Below are 12,695 nucleotides of genomic sequence, written 5' to 3' on the forward strand. Positions count from 1 at the left end.
CTCAATGATTTGAACTTACCCATTGAGTCCCGGGTATGCTTGCAAGACATCCTGGAAGTTGGCAAAGTAGGTTGCCTTGACAATGTGGTGGCCCCTCTCGTGGCCAGCTAGTCAGGATCAACACCACCAGCAGGATCATCAAGACTCTGACCTCAAGATCTCATCATCAAGGCATCAAGAACCCAAACCTCAAGATCCCTTTTCCATCACCTTCCCACTTCAACTGGCTCCCTTCTCAAGATCTTACCCTTTTTCCTTCCTTTTCCATCTTCTCATCTTTCCATCCCCACTCCCTCTCAGTTCCCACCCTCTTCATTTTTCTTGGTCCTAACACAGCGGCTGCTGTGGGTTTATTTCCTTGTTTTTTTCTGGTTTTCTCCTTTTCTGTTTGTTCCACCTATCTCTTCTTTTCTTTCTTCCTTTCCTCTCTGTGGCTCTTTTCTTTCTGTCTCCTCATGCTGTGTTTTCTTTTAGTTTCCTTTGTGCTGTTTCTTTTCTCCGCTTCTTTGTTGGTTTCTTTCTGCTGTTTTGTGTGTGCGCGCGTGTAGCGCGCAGAGGATGTGATGAAATGTATGTGACATGTCACCCGGAGTCCAAGTTCAGCTCAAACTTGGATGATGGGTGGCCATGGCATTCTGATCCCCAGAATATGGTCCATCGGGAGTTTATAGATCAGATCTTCAGAGTCCAAACCTTTGAGCTCCGCTCGCGGATAATCATCATCCAGAGTTTCCCAGATCCCTTCCTTCCTCATTCTTAAGATCACATTTCCCCACCCTTTTAAAATAACAACCACCGCCGAGGATCCAAACCCCCCAGCAAACATTGCAAAACCACCACCAAAACCCCCAGCTATCCTCGATCTTTTTCTGCGCTCATCTCTACGGACCACCGCCACGAGGGCAGCCTAAACAGCACTTCTCCCCTCACACGACTGCCGCCGCTTAGCACAGACAGGAGTCCCTCAACAAGGAGTGCGGATGATTTTTCTACTAGCTCCTTGTGTTGTGAAAACCATGCGCCAAAGAACTTGATCAGTTCAACGCACAAGCGCTTGGTCCACCAGATGGTTCGGCGGCGGAATGTAGGAGGCCCATCCAAGCTGTACGGGGGATTTATTGCAAGTACAGTTCTGTTGTAATGTATGGTGGCTACACTGCCCTGACCGTCTCCTGGAAGGGTTCGTTGATTAGGCCAGGTATTCTGACATATGGGAGAGGTAACAAAGCGTTAGTCTGGTATCCAAAGCACTGTTCCCCAGCAACTCACATGACAATTTGGCGGTAAGGCCACTGCGGGTAGAATCTCTAATACCCAATTGGTATCAGAAGCCTCTTCCCCAGGATTCAAGTCCATGTCGTGTAGAGGATGTTGGCTTTGTTCGGTGTTGTTGGCGATCTACCTTGTTTCAATCCTTCTGTGGATACACTGAATTCAACCCAATCCCCCGGAAGGACCGGTCGGGCCGGTCCCAGGTGAATTGAGGGACTGAGCTTCTACATAGAAATATCTTGTAAACCAAACCGTGTGCAGACCACCCCAAACTGTGAAACCTGAAGGGCTGGCGCCTAATTACCGGTACGAACTTGGAAAAAACATCCGCCAAAGTTAAATTGACGTGGTTCCAACAACATCAACAAGGCCACAACAACCCATTGTGTGAGTATGTACCTCTACATCCTCCACCTAGTTGAATATAACGCTGAATGATTGCATCTTAGGCAATGCGGGTATGCAGATGCCATAGGAATCTGGATGCAGAAAATAAGTTTACCAGGACGCAAATGGCATGGAACGAATAGGTGTCCCGTTGTCAGACGTGTGTTTTCGAAAACACCAACGGATCTCTGAACTGAATATCTTACTTCGACCTAGACCTAGTGACAATCAAGAGCCCTGCAAAATTCCTGCAACCGGATCCCAAAATCAACAAGGCCATGCCGTCACCAAAAATCAACACCTGATTGGCCTGAACAGTAACGCAGCGGCTACATCACAAATCACTTGGCAACCAGCCACTGGTCCAAGCCGCAGCAATCACCCTCTGGATGCCCATCCACGCGAAGGCCAAAATCGCGATCTAGATTCAGAGTTTCAATTCTTTGATCAACATGTTCTACATGTTTTAGTCCAAGCCGCTCTGTTCCACTTCGAGGATTATATGAGCAAAAAGACTTGCAAGAGATTCCTGGCTGATGAGAAGGAGAAGTTAACACGGCTGGGCAAGAGATTTGGTTTTCAAACATCTATCATGCTGAAGGACATACCATCCTCAATGAGTACGGTAACACGAAGTCTTGGGTTAGATTTTAGTTTTCAAGAGCAGGCCACTTGCCCGAAATGTTGGACGCTCTACGAAGGAATTGCCAATTCTGAAACTTGGGCCAAACAAACGGTACATACTAACGTGACAACTCATTGTACTGCTTGATTCTTCACAACCGGCAGGAGCCTCTCGAAGTCAAATGAACCGATCCGGAAGTGTGACTAGCCAGTTTTCAAGGAGTTCAAAGCGTCTGGGAAACCGGCTTGGCGACCAATTAAGGGTTTCTGCTACCAGAAGCTCAAAGATTGGCTGAAGAGGAAGCTTCTCTGTCCCGAGTTTGAGGACCTGGTCAATGCTCCTTTGCATTATAAACGGCAAGATGGAGTTATGAGGGATCTATGGGACGGTAGTGTATGGAACACTCTCAAATTCCCCAGCACAGATTCTGAACCTTACACAAGCACATCCAGTAACTTCGTGTTCAGTCTTTACGTCAACTGGTTCAATCCTCACAGCAATAAGATAGGTGGGAAGTCGTTGAAGGCCGGCGCTATAACTCTAGTTTGTCTCAACTTACCTCCGGCTGAACGCTATCTAGAGCAGAATATCTTTCTGTTTGGGATTACTCCGGGCCAGCCTCCAGCCAATTACATATTCAATGTCCTCCAACCGCCAGTGGACGATTTCTTGGAATTGGCGAACGGGGTTCACTTTCAAGAAACCACACACTTTCCGACGGGACGAACTATTTGCGCAATTATGCTCCCATTGATCGCTGATCTCCCAGCACTGCAAAAAGTAGCCGGATTTGCTTCTCATTCAGCAACCTTATTTTGTTCTTTGTGTAAGCTCCCTTGCTCAAAGATTAACATCATAGATCCGCAAAAGCATGAAGACCACATTGAATGGGCAAGAAAATGGCTTGAAAGCCCCAATCATACGCGCAAGGCAGCCATAGTCAAAGAACACGGTGTGCGCTACAGCCCGCTTAACGAATTACCGTATTGGAAGCCTTTGGAATACTCAAGTATTGATGTTATGCATGCCCTCATGCTGGGTGTGCTCAAGGACCATTCTCTCTTGTATTTTGGATTAGCAGCAACAGGCAAGAAACTCAAGGCTGATCTGAAGAAGCTGGCAAAAAACAACCAAGCAGACAAGGCACTGTGTTTGAGATGTTAATTGAGAGAAGAAATCAGACAAAGAAACGCCCTGCCGAAGATGATGAACATCCTGCAAAGCGCCGATTAACCTCACAAAATGTAGAGACTGTAAAATGAAGATGTGTCTGGTGAGAGTCAAACTCATGACCTCAGCTATGCTGAGACACATGCTAGAGTGCTGCCTTTACCAACTAGGCTACAGACGCTTGTGGCTGCCAGCTGGGTGGTTGGTTGGTAGTGCTCATGGGTCAATCCAACAGCCCTCCATACTGTGGTGATGCATCATAGACCAGTCTGTAGCGATCACTCCTGATCAACATGTTGACTTTATGTTAGGTTATAAAAGGAATGTGAGTTAGCGTGTCGAACTGGAATTTGATTTTAGCAGACAAACAGACAACTCAACACAAAACCTGGAAGCGTTGGCCGCCACAACTCAGCACGACCCAGTTCCGGCGGTTCCACAGCTAGCAAGTTCTTTGCAAGAATCACAAGCCTCCTTGGCTACAGTGCATCAATACAGCTTCAGAGCGCGCCTAAGTAACCAAAAAACAAGTCAATCAAGTGAAGCAACCGCAACTCCACGTAAGGCTCCCAGTCGGGCATCAAAACAATCTCACAGATAAAGCATGGCCAGCAAAGCCAAAACCCACGACAAAGAGGACAGTGTCCCGGACCGGGAGTTAGATGATCTGATGCCTTGTCTGCTTCCTGAAGAACTTCTTTGTGTTAGGAGAGCTATTGAACAAACCTCTGTACCGTCTTGGGTGGACCGCCTGCCTCTCCAATTAGGCACCGCAAGTGCAGGCTCCCTCAAAGCAGCCGAGTGGGGCATCTTGTACACAATATTTTACCCACTGGTGTTAATGCCTTTGTGGGACTTGTGTGATGCAAACACTGATTGCAAGATCCTATCAGCCAACTTGGTTCAGTTAGTTTGAATTATCCACAAGTTGAACCATTGTAAGATCACAATTGCAGAGGTAAGCTCCATTGACGAGACAATCCAGCAATATAGGAAGCACACGCTCACAAACTGGCCAAAAGTGAACTCCAAACCAAATATCCACATCCTACAACACTTCCCCGCAGTAATTGAACGCTTTGGGCCGCCGGCTGCCTTCGCGGCTTGGGCACAAGAGCGCTTGAACGGCCTCCTTGGGAAAGCCAAAACAAATAATCACCCTGGTGAGTTCTTTACTTCTACTATGCAATGTATACAACACAGAAACATATTAACTTGCTGTGACCCGCCTGTAGGGAGGTTGAGCAAGACATTATTTTGGCGATGGATACAGGGAGCTACATTGAAGCATCTGGGTGGCCTAACCAATATAAACGTTGACGAGGCTGTTGAGGAGTCAAACGGAACGATTGATGCAACCCCAATATCGGGAGAGATATATGACCAATGGCTAGATCACCTCAACACATACCCCCTATACTCATCATCCAAATGGATTCGTGAAGGTCTGGCAAGTGATCAAAGCCATTCTAAAATTCTGAAACCGATGGCGGTTCTGCAGCCCAGTTTTAAGGATCAACAGAAGAAGAACTTCACCGTCAAAAAGGGCCATGCTGGAAACTCGTATATCCACTTTACACTGGGAGGCAAGGACTTATTTGGAAGTATACAAACCCTTTTTTCTACCAAACAAATTCCTAACGCCACATTTGCACAAGTATCCCTGTTTGTGGACGTTGATCAGGAGGCCCCTTGAATCGACCCTTACTCCAACCTTTCAAGCCTCCATTACCAATTACTTGCAAGACCAAAGACCCCCAAAACAATGGTGTTATGCATGTTTTAGTTGCCATAGTTCATCATTTAGTAAGTGACCCACACGTCCTAGCAATTAACTTTTGCGTAGCATAAACTGAGATGAATCTGTCATTCTCAGGGTGTGACACTGGATTTACTAGTTGGCGTGCATTTATCCCTCATGAATTTTTGCATGTCCTCCGACCTCTGCAACATTCCATTCCGCTTTGGACGATCGTCCAAGTCACAAACAGCCAGCCCGCCGATGTATCATCTTCAAAACTACCGGATCCACGCTTTTCTCCACACTTGCCGCTTTGGACAATCGTCCAAATTGGCAAACACTCAAAGTCCGCACACATGACCAGTCTTTGTTCCAACACCTTTGCCTTGCCCCTGCCAAGGACAAAATTTTCAGATGTGTACCCCGCCCAATGAAACAATTGTCCAAGTTCAGTTTTTCTATCATTTTATGTTGTGCCTGCCAACACTCCATGCATTATCTTGGAATGTATTTCTTCTTCCGCGAGTTTCTCTCTGCGCCTTGTAACCCACCCCACTATCTCCACTCCACCTATTGCGTTCCACGTGGTTCTTCAGGATTTGCTTTGGAGCATAAATCATGGTGTGAACGCCCCTGCTTCACTTGAAGCGTTTCTCCAGATTCCTCAGCTGCAGGTGACCCAATGTCAATCAGCGTGGCCGTTTGCCTGTACAAACACCACTTTGTTCCAGATCTCAAATAAAGGAGATCTCACGGTTGCACTGTGCCCATTCAAGCATCTTTCTCACATTGCCCACCTTACACTTGACCAAACTTGTTAATGGCCAAGATAAACCCTTTGCTACAAGGCAATGCCATCACAAAGAATCTCACCCCTGCCCAGGAGGAATGGTTGAACGGCGTCATTGCATCAATGAAGCAAAAAATTAATACACAACTGGAACCAGACAACAATCCTAGGACCCCCCTTGAAAAGGCCCTGGCTGATGATCATGCCCTAAAGCACATGGATTTTTACTACAACGGCGCAAAGCAGGAGGCCCAATTCATGGAATTGGGCAGTTCTCAAATGCCCAACTTTTACTCGCTATGGGTAGCTCGCCGTGCTGAGCTCGGCAGAGGTTAGTATTGCTAACCACAAATCCATGGCGGCAGTAGGTGGCGGCAGTACGTATAACTGACCTTTCTTTCCGGGCAGGACCACATCTCCCAAAGGAGCAAGCCCCAGCATACATTTCGGCCATCACAAGAGGTGAAATCCCGGAGGGCACTCAATCCTGATGAACAGTGGAAAAGACTGTTTTTTTCCAATTCATAAACCTCTTTAAATCTCATTTGGAAACCCCACATATACATACATAAAACAAGAACAAACCCCCATAGGATATCCCCACGTCAAAATCTTCACACATGTACCTACCGCCAAAAATATTTACACTATTATACAATATATACAAGTCAACCTTGCCAGACAAGGCTATCATGCATCAGAAGATTTGACAGGAGTTGTAGGCACTACTGTTATTGATCAAATCTATGTACCTGCTGATTGTAAAGAGTTTGAAAATAAGGATGACTATTTGCTATCACCGTTGCCGTACACAAATGATTCAAACTGCAAATTGAGTCCGTACCGTGCGCCAATCATTCTCTGCCAGCCATTTTACCCCAGATCAAACAATCCATCTATAGAAAACAATTTCAATTTTAACACGGACGCACCTCTCTATCCTGACATTTGCACCTCTGGGCCAGAGGACCCCGTCTGATCGCCTGGGCCTGAGGACCCCGCTAAATTCCGGACAGTCGGGGCGGGTTGATCAGCCGCGGACGGACCAGCGGAGCCATTGTTCACAGGGGAACAATATCTGGTACCAAATGATTTCGCAACCATCTCATTCGCGAGATTGTCTATATCCATTGCATTGCTAGTGAGATGTTCTGCTTGAAAATCTCCCTCTCCACGGAGATAGTTGGGGTCGTAGGCGTCTCGGGGGAAGCGGGTAGGAATTGCTTGATTGATCTGTTCTTCAGCAGTTGGTGCTCGAGTGTCCTTTTGGGCCAAAAGACCTTTCACAGATAGCTTCTTTTGAGTGGTTTTGGCACCCTTCAATGCAACATGGTCAACAGAGCAAATGATGTTTTCCATGGCGGGGCTGCGCCAATGTGCGCTGATTCATCAGGGCAAGGTGTTTGCATCGTCTTCTTCAAAGTCAGAGACAGCATCAGGATCACAAAGTAAGTTTCCCAGGATCTTCCTTGCCGGGTACAGCGCCAAAAACGTGTCCGCGCGCAGAGTGGCAATCTGGAATTTGTGAAAGGAAGGATTGGCTCAGTTATTTTGTTGAGAACAACAAGGAGACAGCGGAGTGGTGGCACTATTTCTTACCTTCCTCTTTGTAGATCTCACGTACTGTCCATGTTTCCTCTGTGCGGCAACATCCGCAGGGGTGACCTGCACCTTCACCCTGGACAACCCTTGATTGGTGATCCACTGGAAAAATCGAGTTTTGATGCCTGGGATTGATGATTTGGCAACATCAACATTTGTACGCTTTGCCCACGGGAGCCAGTGCCGGACCGTAATGTCAACCGCAACCAAGTTCCAAACGACATCATGTACAAACAAAGTGTTCCAATTAAAAGTGAACCGGGGAAATCCATGCATGGCTAAATCTGCTTCCATTTCCTTCTTCACATGAATCAAGACTGCCGAGCTGGCGGTAAAGGGAGAACTTTTGAAAGAAACTGGTATTAGGCGACTTTTGAGCTGGGCAATCACGCTTTTTCTGATGTGGTTTATTTCCTGTTAATTTGCGGCGGGATGTTGGTTGGTTGCTTCTTTCAATCGCTTACTAAATGCGTCCTTGTGGCGCTCCCTCCAGGTGTCCCAAGATTGGAGCTCTTCTGAAGTTACCAAGCTGGGAAGTTCATACGGCTTAGCATTAGGCGCCAGGCACATCATGGCCCGAGTGAAAGTTTGAAGACTACGCAAAACTCTGTCACGATGATGAGGTTTCTTGTCAGCTGCCTCCGTTATAATTCTAGATAAATTATGAGCAGTTTGCCAATGGTGAGTTCGATTTTTGGCAGGTGTTTGGCAACGATTGCTCCCCTCAGCTAGTCTTTCCAATGGGACCTCTGCAAAGATAATATTGCAGCAACCAACAGGCTTCAGATAGTTGAGTGCAAATGGATAGTTGCAGAGAAACAGGCTATCAACTCCGGCCGGTCTCTCAGTCTGATCACCATTGTTAGTGTTATCGGTGAAGAAAAAATCGTCGGTATCCATGATAAATTGATCCTGAGGGGTCCAAACTGAAGCGGGCAAGGACGTTAAGCTAAAGAATGGCAGAAATCAGAGCGCGTACACAGTTGAGATGGTGTTGAGGGGAGGTGAACAAATCCAATTGGTGAGCGGATGATGGATACAGGGAAAAAAATCAAGGGACAAATCAATACGTACCAGCAGATGGGTCTTGTCGCAGCTTCCCTAAACCTACAATCCACTATCGAAGGTTTACTATCACTCAAAGGGTGCTACAAGGGCCGGACTACTTCCGATGGACACAACAAGGCAAAAGACCATTCTTCTTTGCATGTACAGTCTTGGTGCCCATAGTTTTATGTCAGTTTCATCAATGCACCATACCTCTCACACCGCCTCTCTAGTCTGATTTCACACGTGCTTTACATGTACAATCTTGTGATTTTCATTATCCAACTGCATCCTTATCCAATTACTTCAGCTGTGAATGGGTTGGTTCTTGAGCTCTAAAGGATACAATTGTGAATATACATATCGGGCGGCATCCATCTGTGAGAAATACCGTTGACTACATAGGGCGTGATCTCCAGTTTACCTCATATACAATATTCAGACAGCAAGTTTACTCGCGGAATGATAGCAGGCACAGGTTTAGCAGGCTTAGGTTTGGAAGGGCGCTGCATAAGAAGGCAAGGGGAGCCAAAGAGCCCATGGATACGTTGAAGCTTGACGGACATTATTTGTGGCATGCAAGACCACTAACCAAACCCCACAAATGTCAATCTCCTCACCGTTTCACCTTTCATGCCAGTTTCATAGCCGCCCTTCTCGTGGCTGTAACCAGCAGCCCAAAAAACCGCGCACCCGCATATTCAGGCAGTTCCAGAGTGAGGAATGCAATTTCCAACTGAACCTTGCAAGACTGGAAAATGTGGATGCTGTTTGACCGGGGTATATGTACCCCCACGGGTCATTGGGACCCTCAATGACTGTTGCTGCGCGGAGACAGGCAGAGACCTCCTTCACTGACCGGTCAGCAAGGAGAAGATCCGCAAGCACTGGCTCTGGTAGATACATACTAACCGGGCATCAAGTAAATCTGTTATGAATGTGGTAACCACAGTCATCAACCTTTGTGAGGGATAATCTTCAATTATTAATGACTGGTAAACCCACAAATCTCGAGACAGCTTTCTGGATAGCCGGTGATCCACCGATGATTGAAGGGAACCTCCTCAATGGTCATTGGGGAACTTATGTACTGGATTAGATGCTTTACCAACGTCCAATTGTGTGTATCCAAGTCCCCAGGAAGTTCCCCCCCCCCCCCCCCAATGGCCACATGTGCGCCTCAATGACCAGTTGTTTACCAGTCATCCTGGAAGTTTTCCCCAATGACCAGTTGGTATTCCAGTCAACAAAGAGGTAGCTCCTTGATTTTGGGTCATCTATGAATTTTTCACTTGATGAAAGGTTGGTGTATCAATCATTGGTGACTTCTACGTATTGAGGAGACGGATGTACACCCACTGGTCAATGAGGAACTGCCTATTGACCTGTGGGTGTACGTCCCGGTCCAAGAGTAGTTCCTCATTTTCCGGTTTTGCAAGTTTCAGTGCCGAATTGCAGCCCACGGGTTCCTTGTCCGGGCCACCCTCAAAACGCCGAGAGGCGGGTGGGCGGCTTTTGGGCTGCTACTTACAGCGGCAAGAAGGGTGGCAATAGAACTGGAATACATACCAGGGGAAACGGTGAGGAAATCAACATTTATCACTGCAAGAAAAACTCTAGAAACTGCTTGCAGTTGAGATGCAGCAAGCTTCAATCAAGCTTCAGCTCAAGCTGGAGTCAAGCACCCAAATTCCGTGCTGGTGCACCTTGAGTGTGACTGTGTACCTTGTTCAGCATCTCAATGTTGAACATGCTGTAGTCCTCATACAGTAGGCTGAGGCAAATGAGCATCCCCCTGAGCACCCTTTCATTTTCTTTTATTAAACACTCCATGCACCATTGAATCCAGCCAGAATAACATAAAAAGGGTATGTACACATGAAAGGGATATGTACAGATGAAAGAGATATGTACGCATGAGAGGGGAATGTGAGGAGGTGTATTAACACATAAAAGGGATATGTAAACATGATGAAAGGGGTATGTATGCATGAAAGGGGTATTTATGCATGAAAGGGGTTTGTGCAGAAGGGGTATTTGCACATGAAAGGGATATGTAAACATCAAAGGGGTATGTAAACCTGAATGATAAAAGGGGTATTAAAAGGGATCTAAAAAACTCAAAGGGGAAATGTAAACATGAAAGGGTCATGAACTCATGATGAAAGGGGTATGTAAAAATTGTGAAAGGGATACATGCACATGAAAGGGATATACACACATGAAAGGGGTATGTGCACATAAAGGGCTATGTACACATTATGAAAGGGTTGAATGCATACAAAAGGGATATATGCACATGAAAGGGGTATGTGCACATGAAAGGGGAATTTGCACAGGTATCAACTCCTGTACTTTGTTTTTTGTACCTTAGACTCACTCTTGCATAAATTAGACAATGTGCATGGAATCAACCAGTGCTTGATTCTTGCATGAGGCACAGCTTGCCTTGAGCTCTTGCATCTCAACTGCAAGCAGTTTCTAGAGTTTTTTCTTGCAGTGTCTGGGGTTTGGTTTTTGGTGACACAAAAGCCGTCTGTCCAGGTCCACCGCACATCAAAGATGTCGAGTGCAAGCCAGACTACAAATTTGTATTCTCTTTAAAGAGGTGGTCACTCAATGTATCAATTTGGCGACCCCAGCACTATGGTGGGGCAACACCCACTTATCTCTTGTTATTTTTGTGCAGAAACAAAGTCTCAATGACACATAAAAGCCAAACCTTTTGGTAAGTTCCCCCTTTGGCCAATTGTCCAAAACAAAAACAGACACACACGGTCTCTCCGAGTAATGCTATGTGTACATATATCCTTCAAAGACAGACTTTGTCCATTTTGGTCTTGTTAATTAATTGTGCCATCCACCTCTGGTGTCTCTGAGGTCTCATTGCTCTGGTAAGCGCTTAAGCTTGATCATTTTACCTACATATGTACTCGGAACCTGGCCAATTCTCCAAGTTGAAGCCACGCCAAAAGCATTCGTGAGCCTGATCTTCCTTGGTACTTGGTTTTAACATATTGCCATTTGGACAATCGTTCAAATGGCACGATGGTTTCAAACTCAGGTCATGCCTATGTTGATGGCCACGGCGGCCGCGGCATACAGTACCAAGACGGCTTGTGCACCCAACTTCCTTATTGGAAAGCTCTCAAAGGTCATTCAGGCGGCTTCACCCTGCTGGTGGTACGTCATTCCGTTCATACATCAGCTTAGGTGCATATGTACATACACCTCACCACAGTGCGCTGCCACGTTGCCCCGGCCAAATAGTCTGATCTAGCGCCAGGATGATCACCAAAAGCCGGTTTGTAGGTAGTTGATGACCAATCTACTCTAATCTACTCCTGCAGAAAGTCTGCTGCATTCATAGACGCTTCGCAGCAATCACCCGCTAACGTTTGTTTTGCTCATTTTCACAGTTAGGCTCTCACAATGTATTGATGTCATCCATTATCAGAATTTTGTCTGAGCCCCCTTCAAAGTTTTGCCATTGGGTGATGGGCTGATCAATTTTCATTGCTTTTGTAGCATTGAAGGTATGTATGTCTCATCTCCTTTCAAACTTTTAGGGTTGTGGCCACAGAACCTTTGAAGTCAACTTACTCCCTTTGCTGCCTGTTCAAACTTGATGATCAAATTGTCATCTCGGCTACTTTTATTCTTAGGTTCACACCTTCCTTTGATGCGAACTCTATTGCAAACCCCTCGCCATGATGACTGTTTTGCTTAGACAATCATCATCTGTGAGTAGATTATCTTTCTGGCAATTCCTAAGCTGCATCGGCTGTCTCAATCTCTCCTGTCCCAGCACCCGGTTCCCAGGTATAGAACGCTTCGACTCCTCAGCTCCTCCCCACCTCTCATTGGATCTTCCCTAGTCTTCAACAGCTCCATCCATCTTCTTCTCCCTGACTCAAAATCCCTTTCCGGTGATTCTTGACCGTGTACTCGTGATTCGGCTCTCTTCACCTGCCACTCAATCACCATGGCTTCTCCTTCCAACCACTCACTCCTATCCAAACCATCCCTCCCGCCAAACGAAACTGCGCCTGATGCCCAAG

At 46.4% G+C, this 12,695-nt stretch overlaps 1 protein-coding gene across 1 annotated transcript; it reads left to right on the plus strand.

Annotated features, from left to right (window-relative positions):
• Positions 1-8,667: 8,667 nt before the first annotated feature.
• On the plus strand, positions 8,668-9,303 carry PtA15_14A332 (uncharacterized protein; the record flags this gene model as incomplete). Its single annotated transcript, XM_053163037.1, has 2 exons — positions 8,668-8,796; positions 9,283-9,303. The coding sequence occupies 2 exons, from the start codon at positions 8,668-8,670 to the stop codon at positions 9,301-9,303; spliced, it is 150 nt and encodes a 49-aa protein (XP_053027003.1).
• Positions 9,304-12,695: the final 3,392 nt, after the last annotated feature.

The sequence above is a fragment of the Puccinia triticina genome, chromosome 14A (genome assembly GCF_026914185.1).
Source record: "Puccinia triticina chromosome 14A, complete sequence".
In the NCBI taxonomy this organism is placed as follows: Eukaryota; Fungi; Basidiomycota; class Pucciniomycetes; order Pucciniales; family Pucciniaceae; genus Puccinia; species Puccinia triticina.